Source organism: Callorhinus ursinus, unplaced genomic scaffold (assembly GCF_003265705.2).
Source record: "Callorhinus ursinus isolate GAN/ISIS: 27379988/994484 unplaced genomic scaffold, GSC_fseal_2.0 scaffold13, whole genome shotgun sequence".
NCBI lineage: Eukaryota > Metazoa > Chordata > Mammalia > Carnivora > Otariidae > Callorhinus > Callorhinus ursinus.
Window position 1 is genome coordinate 21,402,030 of NW_027397075.1, and position 26,070 is coordinate 21,428,099.

Here is a 26,070-nt window from a genome sequence, read left to right on the forward strand (position 1 = left end):
CAAACTGTCCCCTTTAATATTTCTTGCAGGGCTGGTTTAGTGATCATGAACTTCTTTAGTTTTTGCTTGTCTGGGAAACTCTTTATCTCTTCTCCTTTTCTGAATGATAACCTTGCTGGATAGGGTATTCTCAACTGCAGATTTTTCCCATTCAGCACTTTGAGTGTATCGTATCACTTCCATCTGGCTTGGAACGTTTCTGTTGAAAAATCTCCTGCTAGCCTTATCGATTTTCCCTGGTAAGTTACTTTCTTCTTTTGTCTTGCTGGTTTAAAAATTTTTTCTTTATCACTATATTTTGCCAATTTAATTACAGTATGTCTTGGTGTGTGTCTGCTTTTGTTGATTTTGATGGGGGTTCTCTGTGTCTCCTGGATCTGGATATCTGTTTCTTTCCCCAGATTAGGAAAGTTTTCAGCTATTATTTCTTCAAATAAATTTTCTGACCCCTTTTCTCTCTCTTCCTTTCCTGGGATTTCTATAATATGAATGTTATTATGTTTTATGGAGTCACTGAGTTCCCTAATTCTATTCTTGTTTTGCATAATTCTTTTTTATCTCATGTTCAGTTTGATTACTTTACATCATTCTGCCTTCTGGGTTACGAATTCATTCCTCTCCTTCTTCCAACCTCTGTTCATTCCATGAAGCATGTTTCTCATTTTCTTTATTGTGCCCTTTATCTCTGCTATATTGTTCCTTACCTCTGTGTTAAGGGTCTCACTCATGTCTTCTACTCTTCTCAGGTCCAGTGAGTATCCTTATGATCAATGCTTTAAATTCTGTACCAAGGCAGATTACTTATATCTGTTTCACTTAGCTCTCTGGCTGTGGCCTTGTCCTGTTCTTTCATTTGAGATAAATTTCTCTGTCTTCTTGTTTTGTCTACATCTCTGTGCCTGTTTCTCTGTGTTAGGAACATTAGCTATGTCTCCTGTTCTTGAGGGTAATGGCCTTATGAAGAAGAGGTCCTGTAGTGCCCTGCCATATAATGTCCCCTGTTCCCCAGGACCTGATGCTTCTGGGAATGTCTCCAATGTGTGCTGCATGTACTCTGCTGTTTTGTCCTGGCTGCTTTATCCTTCAGGCCAGTTATCTGCAGAGTCTCTCTTTGCTCGTTGTAGGCAGTGTCTGGCCCCTGGCTTTAACATGGCATGTTTTAACTAGGTGTGCTTTGGTCTGTTTGTGATATGAGATCTGTTGCCTCTGCTGGCAGAACAGAGGCTCTGCAAAACTCCCACAGTGGGATGTGTGGTGTGAGCAAGGGTTTGGGTGGTCTTCTAGGGGAGGTGGCCTGCTGCACCTGGACTGGGCAAGTATGGTTCAAATGGGTGGTTCCCCTGGAGTGTGTATCAGGGGTTGGGTTTGGTATACACAAGTTAGTTAGTGAATGTCGGCACTGCACTGGTTCCTGCAGGGAGCCCTGTGCTTGTGCTGAGGGTCAGGGGAGGGAAATGGTTCTGGCCAATTCCTTTGTTCCCAGAGGTGTCTCTCCATGAATGCTGCCTCTCTGGGACTCACAAATGAGCGAGTAACCTTCCCAATGTGTGCTGCAGGTTCTCTTCCAATCACTGTTTCCATGCTGTATGTCTGCTAGTTGTTTGCCTGACTTCTCCCCAAGAGCAGTGCAGTACCCCCTGGGCTGTATCCCAGTCAAGCTCACTGACTTTCAAAACTCCAGGCTTTAAACCCCACTGGTTGCAACAACTCACAAAATTCAACCCCTCTCACTTTCCAAGCCAACTGGTATGGGGATTCATTTTTCCTGTGTGCTCCCCTGTGTGCTAGTCTATCTCTCTCTCACCTTCCCTCCCATCCACAGTGGCCATGATCTGTTCTCTCCCAAACTGCATCTCTGCACTTCCTACCTTCTTCAGTGCGGCTTCTTTTCTACCTGTAGTTCTGGAGTTTATTCTGCCAGTCTTCAGGTCAACTTCTGGTGCATTTAGAATAATTTGATAGTATCTAGTTGTATTCATGGAAAGAGGCAAGCCTAGGGTCCTCCTACTCCACTGCCATCTTCCATCCTTGGACCAGATTTTTTTTTAAATTTAAATTCAATTAGCCAATATATAGTACATAATTAGTTTCATATGTAGAGTTCAATAATTTATCAGTTGTGTATAACACTTAGTGCTCATCACATCACTTTCATCACACCCACATCACATCACCTCCTTAATACCTGTCAACCAATTACCCCATCCCCCCGTCTGCCTCCCTTCCAGCAACCCTCAGTTTGTTTCCTATAGTTAAGAGTCTCTGGACCAGATGTTAAAACCTTTTGATCTCAAGACCCCTTCATAGCCTTAAAAATTATTGAGAATCTCACAGAGCTTTTGTTTTATGTGGGTTAGATCTATCAATATTTACCATGTTACCATTAACAAACTGAGAAGATTTGAAGATATAATTTATTTGAAAAACTATAATAAACTGATAAATGTTAACATGATACATATTTTTATGAAAAATAACTATTTTCCAAAACAAAAAATTAGAAAAATTGTTTTACATTTTACATTTCAAAATGTCTTTAATATCTGCCTTAATAAGAGACAACTGAATTATCATCTGTGCTCTTACATTCAAGCTGTTTTGTATATATTATTTTGGTGGAAGCATATGGAGAAAATCTACCCTCACACAGGTATGTGGTTGGAAAAGGATCTCCTCATGGATCTCCTGAAAAGGTCTGTGGAGCTCTAGGGGTCCTCAAACCATATCTAAAATATCGCTGCACTCTTAAGTATATTTTGTTGAAAAATTATTTTGGAAAATTCTTCTGCGAAACATGAAAGATGAGAGGTAAATAAGATAGTAGTGATATAGGAAGGATATATAAAATTTTTTAAAAATGTTTTACCTGGGTTAAATTGTGAAAGAAATTTCTGTTGGGAAAAAGAGGAATCATATTTTAGTAAACAGCACACTAAATATTAGTTTGAATATTCCACTTTCAATATACATATTCTTAAGTCCTTCAATATTCTCCTTGTATTCTATTACAGATATATAAATAAATACTAAATGCTAAAAAAGCTACATATGTCTATAATTAAACATAACTATTGATTCTCACATGTCATCATGTGTCAAAGGGCTGAGAGGCTTGAATCTGCATGCTGCCTTAACAATACTACAAGTTCATATAGCCAAAGTTGCATGGGTATTAATCTTTAAAAATGTGACATGATCATTTTGCCTAAGAAAACCTGTAGTGTTTACATGCTGTAATTTATGTCAAATACAAGTTCATTAATTAGCAGTGCAAATCCTTTATTAATCAGCCTTTCAATGTAAATTTTCTGAAAGGGACAACATTCATTTGTATGTTAAGTTGCATGTTTTTTAGAAAGTGATTTTTTTTTCATTTAAAGATATCTATATTTTCTTTATCATATAATCTATAAAAGTCAATGCCTCAGGACTATGTTCTTTTATTGGCTGATTGCTGCACAGTGCCCAGTACATTATTATATATAAAACAAATGAAGATATTTCAGGAATCAGTAAATATGTATGCAGTGAATGTCTGAGACCCATATAAGGAACACACTATTTCATATGTTCAATCTGATTTTAGAAAAAAAATGAAAATAAGTACTATAAATCTTTTTTTAAGATTTTTTTTATTTGACAGAGAGAGAGAGAGAGCTCACAAGCTGGGGGAGTGGCAGGCAGAGGGAGAGGGAGAAGCAGGCTCTCCACAGAGCAGGGGGAGCCTGATGTGGGGCTCGATCCCAGGACCCTGGGATCATAACCTGAGCCAAAGACAGATGCTTAACCGACTGAGCCACCCAGGCACCCCAGTACTATAAATCTTGATAGGCAAATGTGCTAGGAGTTCACAAAGTACTAAGTTGATCAAAAAGATCCATAGCTCCAGGGCTGGTATGTCTGCCCTGTGTTATGCTACTTGTCAGAGGTGCAGGAAATAAGAACAGAAGTGAAAACTGAGTTACTTATCTGGAAAGGAATATCTAAAGGCAAAAGGAGAAATGTACTGATAATATGAGAAAGACTTTATTTAGTATTAATACTAAAAAGCTTATAAAAAGTAACCTTGTAGAGAGAGAGAATCAGCTGATGTTAAAGTAATAACCTTGATTCCCACGGATGATTAGCAACATTCTGTTGGATCTTTATCAGTTTGCTTGGCGTCCTTGAACTGGTACACAGACTGAAGTGTATAATAAGAGGGTCAAGGAAAGAAACCTGAATGGAGCTGACATTTAAGGTAAGGACATATCATAAAAAGCCAAAGAAAGAAACTGGGAAAGGATCATCATAGAAATAGAAGAAGCTGATGTCACCAAGATGATGCAGTAGGGGAAGCCAGCCTCTGTGCCCCCACAAAAATCAACAATTAGACAGCTATCTACAAACAAACAGTTCTGGAGTGCTCAAGAGTCAACTTAAGAAACTTCAACATAGTGGAACAAAAACCCGAGAACAACTGCACAAAAGAGGAAGGAAGAATGCTTCATTTTTTCCATATCCCCCCATCTACCGAGCTGGCCCTGCTCAGTGCCAAGAGGGAACTCACCAGTTAGAGAATTCCCTTCTCCAGAAAAGGGAACGCAGGGAGAGGGACCAGCTTCCCCAGTCTTTCTGGGTATTGCATGAAGGACCTGCTTTTGGTTTCACCCCACCCAGGGACCAGCAAACCTGAGATGTATAGAGATGACTAGGAACAAGGAAGAAGGGCAGGGGTTACCAGTATCAGCCACACAGTAGGAGCAACCAGGGTTCTCAGTGACCTGCTCTTTAGAGAGGACCTGGCAGCTTTCACCACAGAAGAAACGATTGATCAGTATAGTCACCAGGGACCTCTGCAGATTTCACTAGTTTTTACCACACAGGTTTTTGCATTTGTAGATGCCAGCTGCCTGTGTCCCTTCCCATTCCCTTCCCCTCACTGCTGCCAGAGAATGGGATCCACATAGGCAGCTATCCCCAGCCTTTGCAGCTGTGCAAGTGCAAGATGCAGCCCAGAACCCCACAGCTGACCTCCACCCCCTTGTGGGTGCTTGGGGCTAGCTTCTCCAAATGTGCACCTAGAGGCCCCCCAGCCCAACTTCCATTACTTGCTCTGCTACCATGAGCATGTCTGTGGCAAGACCCTGCAGCAATGGGAATACATCCCAATGGCCAAGGCTCTCAAAGCTGTTTGTGAGCCCAGATCTGGCCCTATCTACTATCACTGGCCTCCATTGCTGTTCCTGCATTTCTGGTGAGACATCACAGCCACAAGACATAGACAGTCAGGGCTCCTATAGCTGCTAGTGTGCCTGCATTCAGCCTGGCCCTTGCCCTCAATACTATGTGTGTGTCTGAAATGGACCCCTGGCCGTACACTGAAAACTTCAGCAGGCCCCCACAGCTGAGTATGTGTACACCACTGGCTTGGGCCACTATGACTTCCAACTCTGGTCCGTAGTCACTGGACCTGGAGGAGCTGCTTAGAACCTTAACAGCCCTTGCAGTGACTATGGACACTACACAGCACTTGCCAGATACCACACAGCTGTTGATGTTATGGACTCCAGTGGCCTGAGCTAATGAGACATCATGCCTCCCTGAACCCAAAGATGCCACATGCCACTGAAGTGGCTTACATCATGAGACCTGGGGTCATAGCACACTCTACCTCAAGGTGAAGGTTTTCCTTAGCAAAGTTAGTCTTCCAGCCCCTTTGGAAGAGGTGACTGCTTCTTCAAATATGTAGATACTTATGTGAGGCTAAAGGGAACATGAAGAATCAGGGAATCTTGACACCACCAAAGGAACACAGTATATTCCAGTAATGGATCTCCCAAAATGGAGATAAATACCCTAAAAAGGAATTCAAAACAATGGTTCTAAAGATGCCCAGAGAGCTACAAGAGAACAAAGATCAACAATTTAATGAAATCAGAAAAACAATAGAAGAAGTTCAAAGATAGAAAACATGAGAAGTTCAAAGATAGAAAACATTAAAAAAAAACAACAGAAATTTTGGAGCTAAGGAATACAATGACTACACTGAAGAATTTACAGGAGAGCTCCAATAGAAGCCTGGATCAAACAGAAGAAGGAATCAGTGAACTCAAAGGCAGATCATTTGCAATTACCCAGTTCAGAAAATAAAAAATAAAAAAATAAAAATGAATGACCAAAGCCTGTGAGACTTATGGGATACCACCAAGAGAAACAATCTATGCATCACTGGGGTCCTAGAAAGAGAAAAGGAGAAACTTAGAAACTTAAAGATAAAATGGCTGAGAACTTCCCAAACCTAGGGAAAGATTTGATATTTGATATTCATGTTTTCTTTTTACTTATTAGAATCCTTTTATTTCAGCTTAAAGAACTGTTTCAGCATTTCTTGTAAGGAAATTCTAGTGGTGATAAACCCCCTCAACTTTTATTTGTTTGGGAAAGTCTTCATCTTGCCTTCATTTCCAAAGGAAAGATTTACTGGTAAAGTGTTCTTGGTTGACAATTTTTTCTTTTAGCCCTTTGAATATGTCATCTCACACTTTCCTGACCTGTAAGGTTTCTGCTGAGAAATCAACTGTTCCCCTAAGGGGGATTCCTTTGTATGAGAGGATTTTTTTTTTCCCCCTGCTGCTTTAAAAATTCCCTTCTTAGTTTTGGTTTTAGACAGTTTTATTATAATGGTTGTGGAGAAGATCATTTTAGATTGAAATTTTGGGGTGACAGCTTTATGAACTTTTAAAATAAATTAACAATAAATTAAAAAAGACTGAAATCATATCATGCATTTTTCCTGAACACAATGGTATGTATGAAACTAGAAATGAATCACAAGAAAAGATCTGAAAAGGACACAAATACATGGAGGCTAAATAACATTCTACTAAACAATAAATAAATGGTTCAAGGAAGAAATCAAAGAGGAAATAAAAAAATACAAGGAGACTAATAAAAATGAAAATACAATGGTCCAAAATCTTTGAGATGCAGCAAAAGCTGTTCTAATAAATGCCTAATTCAAAAATAAGAGAGATCCCAAATAAACAAGCTAACCTTACACTTAAAGGAGCTAGAAAAAGAACAAAGCCCAAAGCCAGTAGAAGAAAGAAAAATAATAAAGATTAGAGCAGAATTAAATGAAATCAAGACCAAAAAAAACCCCACAATGGAATGGATCAATAAAACCAGGAGCTGGTTCTTTGAAAAGATCAACCAAATTGACAAACCTTTAGCTGGACTCATCAAAAAGAGAGACAGACAGACAGACAGACACACACACACACACACACACACACACACATAGAGAGAGAGAGAGAGAGATTGAGGGAGAGAGAGTAGGAGAGAGAGAGAAAGAGAACTGAAAATCAGAAACAAAAGAGGAGAAAGATCAACATCATAGAAATACAAACAATTATAAGAGAATATTATGAAAAATTATATGCCAACAAATTTCACAATCTAGAAGGAATGGATGAATTCCTAGAAACATAACCCTTCCAAAACTGAATCAAGAAAAAATAGACAATTTCAACAGACTGATTACTAGCAATGAAATTGAATTGGTAATCAGAAAACTCCCCTCCAAAAAACAAAAGTCCAGGAACAGATAGCTTCACAGGTAAATTCTACCAAACATTTAAAGAAGTAATACCTACTCTTCTCAAACTATCCCAAAAAATAGAAAAGGAAGGGAAGCTTCCAAATTCATTCTGTGAGGCCAGCATCGCCCTGATACCAAAACAGACAAAGTCACTATAAGAAAAAAAGAGAACTACAGGCCAATATCTCTGATCACAGATGTAAAAATTCTCAACAAAATATCAGCAAAACAAATCCAACAATGAATTTAAAAAATCATTCACCATGATCAAGTGGGATTTATTCTTGGGATGCAAAGGTGGTTCATTATTAACAAATAATGACACATCACATTAACAAGAGAAAGGATAAAAACGCATATCATCATCTCAACTGATGCAGAAAAACCATTTGACAAAGTATAACATTCATTCATTATAAAAACTAGGTTTAGAGGGAACATACCTCAGCAAAATAAAGGTCATATATTAAAAACCTGTAGCTAACATCATACTCAATGGTGAAAAACTGAGAGCTTTCCCTCCAGGGTCAGGTCCAAGGACAGGAACAAGACAAGGATGTCCACTCTCATTGCTTTTATTCAACATAGTACTAGAAGTTCTAGCCACAGCAATCAGACAAGAAAAAGAAATAAAAGGCATACAAATTAGGAAAGAAGAAGTAAAATTATCAATATTTCCCAATGATATGACACTATAATATAGTAAATCCTAAAGACTCCACCAAAAACTACTAGACCTGATAAGTGTATTCAGTGGTTTCGGGATACAAAATTAATATACAGAAATCTGTTGCATTTCTATATCCTAATAATGAAACAGCAGAAAGAGAAATTAGGAAAATAATCCCATTTATAATTACACCAAAAAGAATAAAATACCTAAGAATAAACTTAATAAAGGAGATGAAAGACCTATGCTCTGAAAACTGTAAAACACTGATGAAAGAAATTGAAGAGGACACAAACAAATGGAAAGAGAGTCCATGTTCATGGATTGGGAGAATCAATATTGTTAAAATGTCCATACTACCCAAAGCAATCTACAGATTTAATGCAATCACTATCAAAATAACAACAGCATTTTCCACAGAACCAGAGCAAATAATCCTAAAATTTGTATGGAACCACAAAAGACCCCAAACAGTCAAAGCAATCTTGATATAGAACAACAAAGGTGGAGGTATCACAATTTCAGATTTCAAGATATCCTACAGAGTGGTAGTAATCAAAACAGTATGGTATAGACACAAAAATAGACAAAAAGAGCAATAGAACAGAATAGACATCCTAGAAATAAATCCATACTTTTATGTTCAATTAATCTATGACAAAAGATACTAAAATATACAATGCAGAAAGGACAGTCTTTTCAATAAACAGTGCTGGGGAAACTGGACAGCTACATATAGAAGAATGAAACCAGACCACTGTCTTATACCATGCACAAAAATAAACTCAAAATGGATTAAAGACCTAAATGTGAGACCTGAAACTATAAAACTCCTAGAAGAAAACACAGGCAGTAATTTCTTATCATCAGTAGAAACATTTTCCTAGATATGTCTCCTTAGTTGGGGGAAACAAAAGCAAAATTAAACTATTGAGATTACATCAAAGTAAAAAGCTTTGACACAGCAAAGGAAACCATCAACAAAATAAGAAGGCAACTTACTGAATAAGAGAAGATATCTGCAATGTATATATCCAGTAACAGGTTAATATCCAAAATACACAAAGAACTTACACAACTCAACATCATAAAAACTGAAATAATCCAGTTAAAAAATGAGCAGAGGACACAAGTAGATATTTTTCCAAAGAAGACATATGGATGGCCAATGGAGACATGAAAAGATGTTCAACATCATTAATCATCAGGAAAATTCGAATCAAAACCAAGTGAGATATTGCCTCACATCTGTCAGAATGGCTAGAATAAAAAACACAACAAATAATAAGTGTTAGGATGTGGAGGAAAAGGAACTGTCATGCACTGTTGATGGGAATGCAAATTGGTGCAGCCCTTCTGAGATAAAGAAATTAACAAAAAAATTAAACATAGAATTACCACATCATCCAGTAATTCTACTGCTGGGTATTTACCCAAAGAAAAGGAAATCATTAATTTGAAAAGATATATGCACCCATATGTTTATTGCAGCATTATTTACAATAGTCAAAATATGGAAGCAACCCAAATGTCCATCCATAGATATGGTATATATATATATATATAACAGATTAGTACTCAGCTATAAAAATGAGATAAAATCTTGCCATTTGCAACAACATTGGTGGACATAGAGAGTATAATGCTAAGATAAATAAGTCAGTCAGAGAAAGACAATTATCATATGATTTCACTACATGTACTCTTTAAGAAACAGACAAACAAGCAAAGAAAAAAAAAAGAGACAAAAACCAGACTCTTAAATATAGAGAAGAAACTGATGGTTGCCAGAGGGAGGGGCATTAAGAGTACACTTATCTTGATTAGCACTGCGAATGTATAGAATTATTGAATCATTATAGTGTACACCTGAAGCTATTATAACACTGTATGTTAATTATATTTGAATAAAAAAATAAACATAAAAATACACTAAAAATTTTAAAGAGATGTAAACAGTGACAGAAAAACATAAAATATGGGGTGGGGAAATAAAATCGTAGAGTTTTGAATGTGATAGAAGGTAAGCTGCTATCAGCCACAAATAGACAGATGTTTCAAGTAAGCCAAAGGGAAACCACAGCGAAAAGAAAACAAAACAAAACCCAGCTATCATAGGTACACACAAGATAAAGAGAAAGGAATCAAAGTATACCATTGTGGAAAATCATCAATTTACAAAGGGACAGGAAGAGAGGAAGAAAAGAGCAGAAGAATACAAAACAGCAGGGAAATGATTAATAAAATGGAATTGGTAAGTCCTTACCTAACAATAATCACTTTTAATGTAAATGGATTAAATTCTCCAATCAAAGGTATAGAATGGCTGCATGTATAAAAAATAAGACCCCATTATATGCTGCTTATAAAAGACTCACTTCAGCTTCAAGGACATATATAGGCTCAAAGTGAAGGGATAGAAAAAGACGGCTCATGCAAGTGGAAACCAGAATAGAGTGGGGTAGCTATATTTACATCAGACAAAATAGATTATAAGTTAAAAAGTTTAATAAGAGACAAAGAAAGTAATTATGTAATAATAAAGAAGCCAATTCCTCAAGAGGATATAACAGTTGTAAATATGTATACTCCCAACATCAGAGCACCATACATTAAGCAAATACTAACAGATCTGAAGGGAGCGATACACAATAATATAATAATAGTAGGGGACCTTCAGTACTCCATTTTCAACAATGGATAGATCATCTAGATAGATAATCAATAAGGGAAAGTTGGCCTTGAACCATAGTTTAGACCAAATGGACCTAACAGACCTAAACAGAATATTCCATCCAACAGCAACGGAATATACATTCTTCTCGAGCACACATGGAACATTCCCCAGGATAGATCAAATGTTAGGTTAAAAAAAATAAGTCTTAGAAAATTTTAAAATATTGAAATCATACCATATATCTTTTATGACCACAATAGTACAAACTAGATCAGTAACAGGAGGAAAACTGGAAAATTCACAAATATGTGGACATTAAAAACACAGTGAACAACCAATGAATCAAAGATGAAATCAAAAGGAAATTCAAAAAATATCTTGAAACAAATGAAAAAGAAAACACAATCTAACAAACTTATGGGATGCAAAAAAAATAGTTCAAGAAGAGGCATTTAGAGTGGTAAATACCCACACTAAGGAAAAAGAAAGATCTAAAGTAATCAACCTAAGTTTATACTTCAAGGAACTAGAAAAAGAAGAAAAAGCTAAGCCCAAAGTTAGCAGAAAAATGGAAATAACAAAGATCAGAGCAGAAATAAATGGAGACCAGAAAAACAACAGAAAAGATCAACAAAACTAAGAATTGTTTTTTGAAAAGATAAACAAAATTGGTGAAACTTTAACTAAATTAAGGAAAAAGAATACTCAAACTACTAAAATCAGAAATGAAAGTGTAGACATTACTACAAATTCTACAGAAAAGCAGATGACCATAAGAGACTACTATGAACAATTATAGACCAATATACTTCACAATCTAGAAGAAAGAAAGAAATTACTAAAAAGATATCATCTACCAAGACTAAATCAGGAGGAAGTAGAACATCTGACAGACTAATAATGAGTCGGGGATTGAATCAGTAAGAACAAATCTTTCATCAAAGAAAAGCCCAGGAATAGATGGCTTCACTAGTAAATTCTATCACATATTTCAAGAAGAATGAATGACAATCCTTTTCAAACTCTTCCAAAAAACTGAAGAGGAGGAAACTCCAAAACTCATTTCATAAGGCCAGCATTACCCTGATATGAATCAGAAAATGACACTACAAGAAATGATGATGAATAGATGCGAAAATTCTCAACAACATACTAGTAAACTGAATTCAACAGCATATTGAAAGGATCATACATGAGGATCAAATGAAATGTATTTCTGGATGAAAGGATGGTTCAGCATATACAGATCAATAAATGTGATACACCACATTAATAGAATGAAAGATAAAATCATATGATCATTTCAAAACATGCAGAAAAACATTTGACAAAATACAACATCCTTTCTTAATAAAAACTCTCAACAAATTGAGTATAGAGAGAACATAACTCAACATAATAATGGTGATATATGCAAGCCCACAGCTAACATAACAGCCAATGGTGAAATGTTGAAAATTTTCCTCTAAGATCAAGAACAAGACTAGAGTTCCCACTCTCACCACTCCTATTCAACACAGTATAGGAAATCTTAACCAGAGCAATCAGGCAAGAAAAAGAAATAAAAGGCATCCAAATCAGAAAGGGAGAAGGTAAATTGTCTCTGCTTGCTGATATGATCTTATATATAGAAAATCCTAAAGACTCCACCAAGAAACTGTTAAAAATAATCAAGTTTAGTAAAGTTGAAGCATATGAAATCAACATGCAGAAATAAGTTGTGTTTCTATACACTAACAATAAACAATCTGAAAAAGGGGAAGAAAACAATTCCATTTACAATAGCATCAAAAACAATAAAATACTTAGTAACAAGTTTAACCAAGGAAGTGAAAGATCTATACACCAAAAACTATGACATTGATAAAAAGAAATTGAAGATGACCCAAATAAATGGAAATAAATCCCATGTTCATGGATCAGGAGAGTTAATATCACATTATTCATACTACCCAAAACCTATAGATTCAATAAAATCCCTATCAAATTTCCCACAGAAACAGAAGAAACAATTCTAAAATGTGTATGGAGCCACCGAAGACCCCAAATAGCCAATATTCACAAAACATATATATGACATAGGACTTGTATAAAGAAATACTACAAATTAATGGTAAAAGGACAAACAACCCAATCAAAAACTAGGTAAAAGACTTGAACGTGTAATTTGCAAAAGGTCATTTGGGAGTGGTCAATAACCTCATGAAAAATACTCAACATCATTAGTCATCAAGGAAATGCAAATATAAACAACAATGACTGGGCCTTCATCAAGATAAAAAACTTCTGCACAGGGGCACCTGGGTGGCTCAGACGGTTAAGCGTCTGCCTTCAGCTCAGGTCATGATCTCAGGGTCCTGGGATCGAGCCCCACATCAGGCTCCCTGCTTGGCAGGGAGCCTGCTTCTCCCTCTCCCTCTACTGTTCCCCCTGCTTGTGCTCTCTCACTCTCTCTGTCAAATAAATAAATAAAATCTTAAAAAAAATCTTTTGCACAGTGAAGGAAACAATCAACAAAACTGAAAGACAACCTATGGAAAGGGAGAAGATATTTGCAAATGACATATCTGATAAAGGGTTAGTATCCAAAATCTATAAAGAACTTATGAAACTCAACACCTCAAAATAAATAATCCAGTTAAGAAATGGGCAGAAGATATGAACATTTTTCCAAGGAAGACCTACAGATGGCTAACAGACACATGAAAAGACGCTCAACATCACTTATCATCAAGGAAATACAAATCAAAATCACGATGAGATATACCTCACACCTGTCAGAATGGCTAAAACTAACAACACAGGAAACAACAGAAGTTGACAAAGATGGGTAGAAAGGGGAACACTCATACACTGTGGGTGGAAATGCAAACTGGTGCAGCCACTGTGGAAAACAGTATGGAGATTCCTCAAAAAGTTAAAAACAGAACTATCCCATGACCCAGAAATTGCATTACTAGGTATTTATCCAAAGAACACAAAAATACAGATTTGAAGGGGCACATGCACCCCAATGTTTATAGCAGCATTATCAACAATAGCCGAACTATGTTAAGAGTCCAAATGTCCATCAACTGATGAATGGATAAAGAAGATGTGGTATACACACACACACACACACACACACACACACACACACACACACACACAATGGAATATTACTCACCCATCAAAAAGAATGAAATCTTGCCATTTGTGACAATGTGGATAGAGCTACAGTGCATTATGCTAAGTGAAACAGGTCAGTCAGAGAAAGACAAATACCATATGATTTCACTCATATGTAGAATTTAAGAAACAAAGTAGATGAACATGGGGAAGGAAAAAAAAAGGAAGCAAACCATAAAAGACTCAACTACAGAGAACAAACTGAGGGTTGCTGGAGGAGAGATGGGTGGAGGATGGGCTAAATGGGTGATGGGTGTTAAGGAGATTGTTGTTGTAATGAGCATTGGGTATTATATGTTAAGTAATGAATCACTAAATTCTACACCTGAAACCAATTTTACCATATACATTAACTAACTAGAATTTAAATTAAAAACTGAATTTAAAAAAAGACATACCACTTAATTGCCATTGTAATGAAAACACCAAATATTGGTAGAAATATGGAGCAATTGGAATGCTCATACATTGCTGGTAAGTAATTGCTTTGGAAAGTGATTTGACTCTTTCTTACAAAGTTTAATATTTGCCTATCCCATGATCCAGAAATTCTACCCCTGAAAAAGAAATGAAAATCTACATCTGCAAAAAGACTTGTACAAAAGTGTACACAGGAGCTCTATTCATAAAAGCCCCAAACTGGATAAAACCCAAATATGCAACAACAAAGAAGAATGGATAAACAAATTGAGGTGTTATTATATAATGATACTATTTAAAAATAAAAAGGAACAAACCACAGAAACCTACAACAACATGGATTTGTCTCAGTAGTCTTATACTCAAGATAAGAAGCCAGATACAGTGCTGCCTGGGTGGCTCAGTCAGTTAAGAATCTGTCTGTTGGTTTCCTCTCAGGTCATGATCTCCCAGTGGTGAGATCAAGTCCCGTGTCAGGCTCTGAGCCAAGCTGAGCATGGAGCTTGCTCAGGATTCTCTCTCTCTCCTCTCTTTCCCCTCCTCCCTCTCTCTGTTCCTCCCCCCTCTCCCTGCCCCTCCCCCTGCTCATGGGCATGTGCTCTCTCTCTCTCAAAAAAAAAAAATTAAAATTAAAAAAAGAAGCCAGATACAGAAGAGTACATACATTATAATTACATTTATATAAAATTCAAGAATGGGAAAGCTAAGCTATAGTGATATAAATCAGAACAGTGGCTGCCTGTAGGGGTAAGAGATTGTAAAAGCAAACTTTCTGAGAAGGCTGAAATATTCTATATATTGTTTTATATGATGATTGTATGGTATATGTAGTTGTCTATCCCAATCACAAATCATAGTACTATAACTTCACAAATCATAGTAATTTAGCAATTTTTTAGCAAATGTGGAATATCTCAAAAGCAACCACATGGGGAAGAAAAGATAATCTACAAAGGAAATGTAACCATCCTGATGATTAATAATATGAGATGAACAAAGTAGAAAAATGTCTTCATAATCTGAGAGAAAATAACTGTGAAACTAGAATTATTTACCCACCAAAACTCTCTTTCAGGAATAAAATTTAATAAAAACATTTTATGACAAACAAAAGCTGAGTATTTACCATTGACAGGTTACCTCACTAGTTGAAATACTAAATGAAGTATTTCAGGCAGAAGTAAACTCAGAGAGCATTGAGACATCTCTTATGTCTCTGAGACATAAGAGAAATTCTTGTATAAAGGTAAAATACAGTAATAATAATGTCAAATTTGAGAGTATAAAAATAAACTGGAACTAAAATACTGAATACAAAGGCATACAAGTTGAAAGAGGTATATCAAATTAAAGTATTCTAAAGATTCTTGCATTGTTTGAGAGAAGAATAAGTTAAATTTAGACTCAATACACGTTAAAATTACTGGAGTATCATGTAAGATAGACATACAGTTCATAATTTCTAAATAAGTATGAAGGAAATTTGAATCAGGAAAAAAAAGAAAGCCAAGAAAAAAGGAGAAAGGAACTGACTGTAATGAAAATATTGACGAAGGCATGGTCAGGATTAAAACATTCTAAAGACGTAAAGGGTTTTAAGCAGGTAAATGGAAAGCACATTTATTGCTACCACAGTTATAAATTTAAATACTTAAGTAATCACAGTAAAGATAAATGCACTAAACCAATTAAAAGATCGTTGTACTAGGAAACAGCAAATCCAGTTTCACAGCATTCATAAATGAAACTCTTAAAATGTAAGTTTATAGAGAACTTGAAAATCAATAAAGACCCATGAATAAAACAAAGCAGAACATAAGGCAAAAAAATTAAAAAGGATTACAAGTAAGAAGCAACATCACTACAAATAAAGTTTCAATTCTTTAAAAAGGCTCAATAGGGCGCCTGGGTGGCTCAGTTGGTTAAGCGACTGCCTTCGGCTCAGGTCATGATCCTGGAGTCCCGGGATCGAGTCCCACATCGGGCTCCCTGCTCAGCAGAGAGTCTGCTTCTCCTTCTCACCCTCCTCCCTCTCATGCTCTCTGTCTCTCATTCTCTCTCTCAAATAAATAAATAAAAATCTTTAGAAAAAAATAAAAAAAAAAATAAAAAGGCTCAATAATTCTGAAGTTACATACACCTAAAAGATAACCTCAAAATATAAAACAAAAACGTAGTTACCTACAAGGAACAATAACACATCTACCATCCTACTGGGATATCTGAGCAGAACCCTCTCATTAATTGATAGATCAAGCTGACAATGAGTCAAATAAGTATGCAGAAGATCTGAACAGTTCACATAACAAACCTGAATACTTGACCCAACAAGGAAAATATATTTTCTTTAGGTTCACATGGGACATTTATAAAAACTGATTACATGCTAGGCCAAAAATTAGACTCTGGCACTTCCCTGATCAAAATACAATTAGGTTATAAATAAAAAATAATAATTAGAAACACTCATGTGCTTGTAAATTGAAAAATGCATTTCTAAACAAGTCATTGGTCAAACAAATTGTAGCAGGGATTAGAAAATTATTTCTGAGCAAATGAAAAATGAAAAATCACAATTAGGAGGTATTTGCAATACTTGAAGCAGTTACAAAGGTGCTTAGAAGAAAATTGATTGCCTTAAACATACACATTCAGAAAAAAGCCTCAAGCCTAATGGACTAAATAGCCAATTTAAGTTTTAGAAAAACAAACTCAAAGAAGGAAATAATGGAAGTATGAGCTGAAATAGAAAAGCTCAACAAAGCCAAAAGATGGTTCTTTTGACTAGTCTAAAAGACTAATAAAATAGAAATACCACAAGGACATGGAAACAAAGGAAGATACAAATAAAATTATTAGAAATATTAAAACAGAAGTGTAACTACAACTACCTCAGAGACCAAAATATATAGGAGGATAGTAATTTTTGATATTAAAGTTGATGATAAATTGCTAACTGAAGACATGGATAAATTTCTAGAAAAATACTACTTACAAAAATGGATTTTACAATAATTAGAATTCCAAAATAGCATTATGACCATTAAAAAGTTGAATTAACACTTAGGAAATCCTTCTACACACACACACACACACACACACACACACACACACACACACACACACACACAATCTAGATTCAAGTAAACTTCCATGCAAATTTCCATTGAATACTCAAAGAACATATATATTTCAATCTCACACAAAGTCTCTAGGAATGGAAAAGAATGACTACTCCTAACTTATGTTGTGAGTCTACCACAGTCTTGATAGCAAATGTGGAAAATGATAGTACAATGAGAGTAAAACCACAGGCTAACTTCACTTATGAGTATTTACACCAAAAAAATCTGAACAGAAAATTAACAGACAAAATCCATCAATGTATATGAAATAATTCATCAAGACCAAGTTGGCTTATTCTAGAAACACAAGGTAAGTTTAATGTATGAATATTAATAACTATTTTTCATCATTAACATAGTAAAACAGGAAAACCATATGAGCTTTTAAGTGCAAACAGAAAAAAACTCTGCATAAATTTCAGCACTGATTCCTAAGAAAAATTCACCACTAACTTAGAATAAAAGGGAAGTTCCTTACCTGGGTAAAGGTTAATTCATAATCTACAACAAATATTCTGCAAAATAGTGAAACAATGAGAGCCTCCCTTTTAAGATCAGGAATACGGTAAGGAAGCCTGTTTTCACCCTTTTAGCTGTGCAGTAAGAATACTGAATATTCTAGCCATGCAGTAAGAATGAATGAAAGAAAAGGCATGGTTATTGGAAAGTGATAAACAAAACCACCATTATTTGCAGGTGATATGATTTGTAAAAATTCCAAGAGAATATATAAATAAATTATTAGAATTAATATAAGAATTTAGCAAGGTTGCTGAATACAAAAATCAATATTCAAAAGTAAATTGTGTTCTATACAATAGGAAGGTCTGGTTAGAAAATGCAACTTTAAAAAATTGAGTGTATAGCAACAAAATTATAAAGCATCTCGGAATAAGTCTAATGAAAATGTCCAAGCATTTACATGAAAAATTATAAAATTTTATTGGCAGACATGTAAAAAGACCTAAATAAATGGAAGATTATATATTATTCTTGAATTGAAAGACTCTCCAATTGATTTAAATATTTAGACAATTATAAAAATCCCTACTAGAGTTTTTGTGGAATTTGACAAACCAGTTCTAAAAATTCATAGGCAGTTAAAATGGGCCCAATACATAGCTAAGAGACTCCTGAAGAAGGTCAAGAGTTGGGGTCAGAGTCCAGGTGCACTGCGCCTTATCAAGATTTGCAAAATTAAATCATAGTAATAAAGATAATGTAGTATTGATTTAAGTAGACAAATAGATCAGCTGAACAGAATAGCCTGATGGGAAGAAACCTGCATACACGGAAAACTGATCTACGACAAAGTAGGCATTATTGGTAAATACATTATTCAATAATTAGGTCTGATAAAATTAATTATTCATGTCAAAAACATAAAACTGGATCTCTATCTCAAAGCATATGCAAAAACTAATTCCAGATGGATTAAGAACTTTAAGAAAACAACATAGGAGGCTATTTTTATGAACTCAGAGCAAAAGATTTCTTAAATTGATTTAAAAACTCACAAACCCATTAAGGTAAGAGTTGATAAATTCCTCTACAACAGGAAGGATGTAAGTTATCAATAGAGATCATAAGAAGTGAAAAGCTACATAAACTGGGATAGAACTCCTTCAATATACATGTTGAAATGTATAGATAATGTCCTAGTAATTAAAATGTAATGAAATCTTATAAATTATTATGAACATAAAAATAACTCAAAAATGGGTAAAAATGTTCATTTTACAGAGAGGAAAGAAAAATTCCTCATGAATAACTGAAAATATGCTCAATAGTAATCAGGGAAATGCAAATTAAAAGCACAATGATATAATTTCACATCTACTAGATTGGCAAATTAAAAAGTCAGATTATATTAAGTGTTGGTGAGGATGCAGCACAATGGGAACTTCTATCCACAGCTGGTGGAGGTGTACATTTGAACTATCTTTTCAAAAAGCAATTAGGCATTAACTAGTAAAGTTGAACAAATGCATATCCTACTTCTAGTCAATTCTACTTGGAGTGGTATGTCCCACTAGGAGTGGTATGTCCCACTAGGAGTGGTACGTCCTAAGCAGTAATGTATATACAATGTCTATAGGATCTTGTTAAAATGCACATAATGATTTAGGAGCTTGGGAATGAGGCCCCAGATTCTGCATTTCTAAGTAGCAGATTTTAGGGTACCTATAATGTTCTATTTCTTGACTTGTGTGATGAATACCTGGATATTAGTTTCATCTTATTCTTTAAATGGTATTTTTACAGGTGACAGATTGTGAACATTTTTACCACCTATGTAACAGAAAAACACTTAGCTCCCACTGAGTTCTCTCTTTTGGGCTAACCTGTCCCCCTGGATAATGCTTCTTCTGATTTTGCTTTCATTATCCATAACCAGATCAGGGTTATGGAGACCCATCTCTTTCACCAGGTCTTGGGGCTCAGTATGTATGAGATTGGAAATGTCGGAAACTGTCTATAAATGCTTTTTTGGCAGATTCTCTTCTCTGATGGTCCCCCATGGTCTCTACTTGGGGGAAGCAGAAAATAGCCCATATGGCTGGAGAAGCAGGTTCTATTCTCCCGTTCAGCTGTATCAGGAATTTTTATCCCCACATTTTCCCTTGTCTATTTCCCAGTTGGTTCAAAATCCACAGGAGAAACCTGGTAATTGGCATTTCTGAAACCCACAACAAGGACAGAAGTCTGCCAGTTTCAGGAGTAGCAGAGACTCAGTCCTTGCTTCTTGGTAAGACTCTGGGAAGGTGGTAATAATTTGGAGAGGAATGCCTAAATATGTACCCCTGGAAGGGCCTGCTAAAATCTAGTTATCAGGACTTCGATCCAAAAAGTGCACAGAAACTGTCAAGCCACCTGACTTTAATGGACCATGTAAACCAAGACAACCATCAGCAAGAACCATGCTTTTTATTGAAGACACGAGTATTCTGATTGGTTCTGCCTGAGTCATGTGTTAATCCTCAACTAATTACTGTGGCCCATGAAATGTGAGGTTGTGAAGTTAGTACCATATCAATCACACGAAATTAATTTCATCACAGAATAGGGGAGGGATAATTCTCCCAAAGGAAGGAAAGTTAAGTAGACAAAAAAAAAAAAATACGTGTATCATAGTCATCTGGAGAGCAAGGGCCACATAAGACAGTTGTTTGTATCCTATACAGGGCTTAGGATACTGCCTTGACTCTGACAATGAAGAATATTTGGATTCATTGATGCTTTTAACTTGTCAAATAATTTTATAATGCAGTTAATTATCTTCCCTTGTGCCAGTTTTCTCTTTTTAGTTATGTTCATTCACTCTCATGTTAAAATGGGTTTGAGAAACCATCCAAAACAAAGAGTATTCTTTTGGAACAGGATGTATGCAATGGAAATCAAAAAGCCCAGTAGTCTGAAAAACCAGAGTCAAATCCCAGTGCTATCTTTTAGTAGCTGTGTATTTTTATCCAAATTATTTAACCTATCCAAGCTCACATTTCCTCATTCATAAAATAAAGATAATAATACTTACATTTGTGCATTTGTTATGAAAATTGAGAGAGATAATTTACATAAAGTCTGAACCTTAGAAGTATAAGTTCAAATAGTGGTTGCTACTGTTATTTTTAATGTTTGTTCCCCAATATTAGTTTGGCATCTTATTTGAGTATATCTTGGTTGGTGAATGAAAAGCTTATATGAAAATAATAATGCAGATAATCCATTTGTGGCTAATTCAAAGTTAAAGTATTTAAATATTTAAATAAAAAATATTTTATTTATTTATTTGAGAGAGAGAGAGCATGAGCAGGGGATAAGAGCAGAGGAGAAGTAGACTCCCCATTGAGCAGGGAGCCCCACGTTGGCCTTGATCCCAGGACTCTGGGATCATGACCTGAGCTGAAGGCAGATGCTCAACTGACAGAGCAATCCAGGTACCCAAAGCTAAATACTCTTAAAGAGCATTAATTGGGGTGTCTGGGTGGCTCAGTCGTTAAATGTCTGCCTTCGGACTTAAAAAAAAAGCATTAGTTATCTTTGTATTCAGTATTACATTACTTACATGACTTTATAATACCACAGGAAACAAATATGGGAACTGTCCACAGACAAATTGCGTTCTTCCTCTGAATCCTGAAAGCAAATGGACAATAAACTATGGTATATAAAGGTAACTTTAAAATAAATACAAATTTGGATATAGTCATAAAAGTCACAGAGGAACTAAATTAATTATCTAAGATCAGAGGAAGTATAATGAACAAATTTCAGAATAGAACTAATGAATATTGTTAGCTACTCCTTGTAATTAAGAATTTAATTTGTAAAAAAAAGAATTTAATTTGTCATGAGTGACAAATTTAGATAGCTTATTATTTCTGTTATATTTGTCTTTTTTTAAGCAGGATTTTTTTTAAAGATCTTATTTATTTATTTGACAGAGAGAGACCCAGTAGGAGAGGAGACACAAGCAGGGGGTGTGGGAGAGGGGGAAGCAGGCTTCCTGCTGAGCAGGGAGCCAGATACCTAGTTTGATCCCAGAACCCTGGGATCATGACTTGAGCCAAAGGCAGACGCCTAACAACTGAGCCACCCAGGCGCCCTTCTGTTATATTTGTCTCTGTGAAATCATGAAACATGTACATATGAGTCTTTGCACCCCGTTCCTGCTAATATTTGGTCTTTGACTCTGGTGCCTGACGCAGAGCTCCTACAACTCTTACAATCTGCTGAATGACAGGAGGGTCTGACGTAGAGCTCCTTTTATTCTAATGAGGCGACTCTGGATGGGCTCCTGGATGGGATGGTCCCTAGAAAGGCCAAGCCATCATTAGAAGCTTGGAAGCTTTAGGTCAACTTCCCACCCTCTGGAGAGGGGAGAGGGAGTAGAAAATGAGTTGATTAATCATGCCTATGTGTTGAAGCCCCCATAAAAATCAGAGTGCTTCCAGGTTGGTAAACACATCCACATGCTGGCAGGGTGACACAGTCCAACTCCACAGGGACAGAAACTCTTGTGCTCAGGGCCCTTCCAGACCTTGCCCTAGGTACCTCTTTTCTGGCTGCTCATCTGTATCCTTTATCATATCTTTTATTATTATAACCGGCAAATGTTTTTCCCTGAGTTCTCTGAGCTGTGCTAGCACATTATTGAACCTGAGGAGAAGGTTGTGGGAACCTGGATTTATAGCCAGTCAGTTAGGTGATAAACTGGAACTTGCAATTGTCATGTGAAGTGGGGCAGTCTTGTGGGACTGAGCCCTTAACTTGTGGGATGTGAAGTTACTCCATGTAGAAAATGCCAGAACTCTGAATTGTAGGACACTCTGCTGGTGTCAGAAATAGTCTGTATGGAAACCAAGCCCCCACACCACATCTGGTAATAGAAGTGTTCTCTTTGAGTGTATAAAGGTAAATAGTTTTCCTAGACAGTCTTGCTCACTGAAACACAATTCAGTTAATTTTCTTCTGTAATGGTTCTGAATCAGAGATGATTTTGCTCGCCAGGGGACATTGGAGACATTTTTGGTTGTTGTATCTGAGTGCCTTTGAGTATATTTCAAAAGTTACATGTATATCCTTAAAAGTTGTGAGATCTGATGGCACCATACATAAATGACAAAGATATTCTTATATATGCATGTATTTGTGTGTACATATTTTCTATATAACATTGCACATTTGGGCTTCCAACATACAACAAAAGGAAAAGGAGTAAGCTTTTACTTGCTTAGGAATTTTGTCCATGAACCTGGTAAATATTCATAAACTCAAAAGCGAAATTCAAATATTTTTCAATCTACAAGTTTTGGAAAAATGAATTAATTAATATTCATCTGGCCTCTCCCACATCACTCTATTTATTTTCTGAAAATAAAGATTATTAATTAAAAAGAAGGCTCAATCCCCAAAATAAAGACAAGATTTGTCACAGGGAGTCTCTCTAGCAGTAGCTTTAGACACACTTGTATGGGAATATCAGCTATGAGGTGCATGGCTAGTACTTGTTACTCATTAGTAGAGAGCCAATGTTTTTAATGCTTAACTTTTTCTTTTTTTCTTTTTGTAAATGAGAGAGGATTCAACATCCCTCTCATGTATTTGCATTCGCATATGCTCTCTGGAATTGAAGAAAATATAGTAAAAACAAACTTGCTAGAAATGGCTTTTAATCCAAGGAATTGTCATAAAAGTATATGACATGAGACCCACTCAGTGGGGAGTACTATTATCATTAAGGTGGTAAATGGGGCTTTAACATACTTGATGAAAAGGCTAATGTAAAAATCACATATCATTTCATAACTTATTTTTTTAAAGATTTATTTATTTATTTGAGAGAGAAAGCACACAGAGGGAGAGAGTGAGGGAGAAGCAGACTCCATGCTGAGCAGGGAGCCCAACTCGGGGCTCCATCCCGGGACCCTGGGATCATGACCTGAGCTGAAGGCAGATGCCTAGCCAACTGAACCACCAAGGTGCCCCTCATTTCATAACTTATAATCTGCTATGAGATATATCTGAAAATTGCCATATTGACAATATTTATATTTATTATTCTTATTTATTTATATTTAACATTTATTTATACTTATTTATAAATTATTCATACTTAACACACTATTTAAAACAGGTTAAAAGTTCAAAATAAGGAATATAAAATGTAATGGAGATAATTATGCAAGGTTTAATAACTTATTAAAATCAACTTACTGGGCCTGTGACAATTGGTCTTATAGTCTGAACACCAGGAGAAAAACAACGCAGTTCTGTCTTGGGTGAGCTAGTATTTAAAAAGAACAGGAAGATAAATAAGCATAGATACATGCAAGATTAGTAAAAATCCCCCTACTACTTTTTAAGCCTAAAAACATCAATTGTATGTTAATAAGAAAAATAAAAAATATAGCAATATTTTACTTCTATCCTATTTTCAAAGAGATTTTGTCTTTCTTTTCACATCCATGTGATGGGAAGAAATTTGCATTCAAATGCAGCCCTGAATCTGAATGTCTACACTATATGAATATGTTTTTATGTGTAAATGCACACAATATATTGACATTCACAGCAAAAATCTTACCTTTTATTTTTCACAGAACAAGTTGCTGGCACACTCCACTCAGAAAATAATGTTCCTTCATACTCTAACTTAATCTAAAAAAGAAGGTAAAATAGTTCAAACAGAAAAATCTGCTTCAAAATTTTTATCTCAGTGCTCTGATGTAGGGCTCAAGTTCCTGGGTCCCTACTATAAAAAAAAAATAACTAAAATTTGATTCCTTTAAAATTGTACAAAGAAATGTGAAAAAGGAAAAATAACTTTTCCAAGACACTTCAGATGTCTTCCCCCCCAAAACCATGATTCTTATTTTATTTTACGTCAAAAATAATCTATCAGGTGTCTAGCAGTTGACTGGCACTCCAGTAGATTCTAAGGATAAAGAAAAATTAGTGAGAAAAGGTCCTTCACTTAAAAACAAGTCATGGTAAATTCTGAGGTCCTACTCTGCATATCAGGGGCTCTACCACTATAACTTCCATCAGTCACATTTTCCCTATTCCTTATTTTTTTCTGCTTCCACATTCTTTCATTTATAAGTTATTTCCCCTTTTGAAGGATACTAATCCACTTTCTAACATCATCAGTCTTAGTCTCAACATTGGTCCTCTTTTTTTAAGGAGTGTCCAGGCCCAGTGTGGAGCCCGACACGAAGCTTGAACTCACAACCCTGAGATCAAGACCTGAGCTGAGATCAAGAGTCAGGCATTTAACTGACTGAGCCACCCAGGTATCCCTGGTCCTCTTCTTAAGCCAAGGTTGGAACCCAATTTCACCTTTATAGTAACAATTATGTACACAAACATATGTACAAATTTCATGTAGATATACATCTGTAAATACTGCTTCAGTGTTTTTCGTCGTAAAATGAGGATTATGATACCAGCTATCTCATAAATTTGAAATTATAGGATTAATGACAGTGTATAAGAAAAAGAGAAAATCACCAGAAGATATAACATAACCCTGAAATATATAAAGCAAAAAAATTTTGAGTATAGTTGACATACAATGTTACAATAGTTTTAGATGTACAACATAGTAATTGCACAAGTTTTTATATTATGCCATGTTCACAGGTGTAGCTACCATCTGTGCTGATACATTGCTATTACACTCTCATTGACTATATTCCTTATACTGTGTCTTTTATTCTCCTGACTTAATTCATTTAATAACCGGAAGCCTATATCTCCCACTCCCATTCACCCATTTTACCCAAACCATCACCCTTTCCTCTGGCAACCATCAGTTTGTTCTCTGTATTTACAGGTCTGATTCTGCTTTTTGTTTATTCATTTGTTGTTGCTGTTGTTGTTTTTTAAGATTCCACTTATGAGTGAAATCATATGGTATTTGTCT

At 35.7% G+C, this 26,070-nt stretch overlaps 1 protein-coding gene across 1 annotated transcript in view; it reads right to left on the bottom strand.

Annotated features, from left to right (window-relative positions):
- Nucleotides 1-26,070, bottom strand: part of CATSPERE (catsper channel auxiliary subunit epsilon) — a 163,190-nt gene that overhangs the window by 106,526 nt on the left and 30,594 nt on the right. Inside the window, exons 3-6 of the mRNA XM_025878056.2 lie at nucleotides 24,730-24,803; nucleotides 24,360-24,429; nucleotides 21,709-21,779; nucleotides 2,867-2,891 (exon numbers count right to left, since the gene is read on the bottom strand). Coding sequence (XP_025733841.1) covers nucleotides 2,867-2,891; nucleotides 21,709-21,779; nucleotides 24,360-24,429; nucleotides 24,730-24,803 — 240 coding nt within the window. The remainder of the gene's footprint in view (nucleotides 1-2,866; nucleotides 2,892-21,708; nucleotides 21,780-24,359; nucleotides 24,430-24,729; nucleotides 24,804-26,070) is intronic.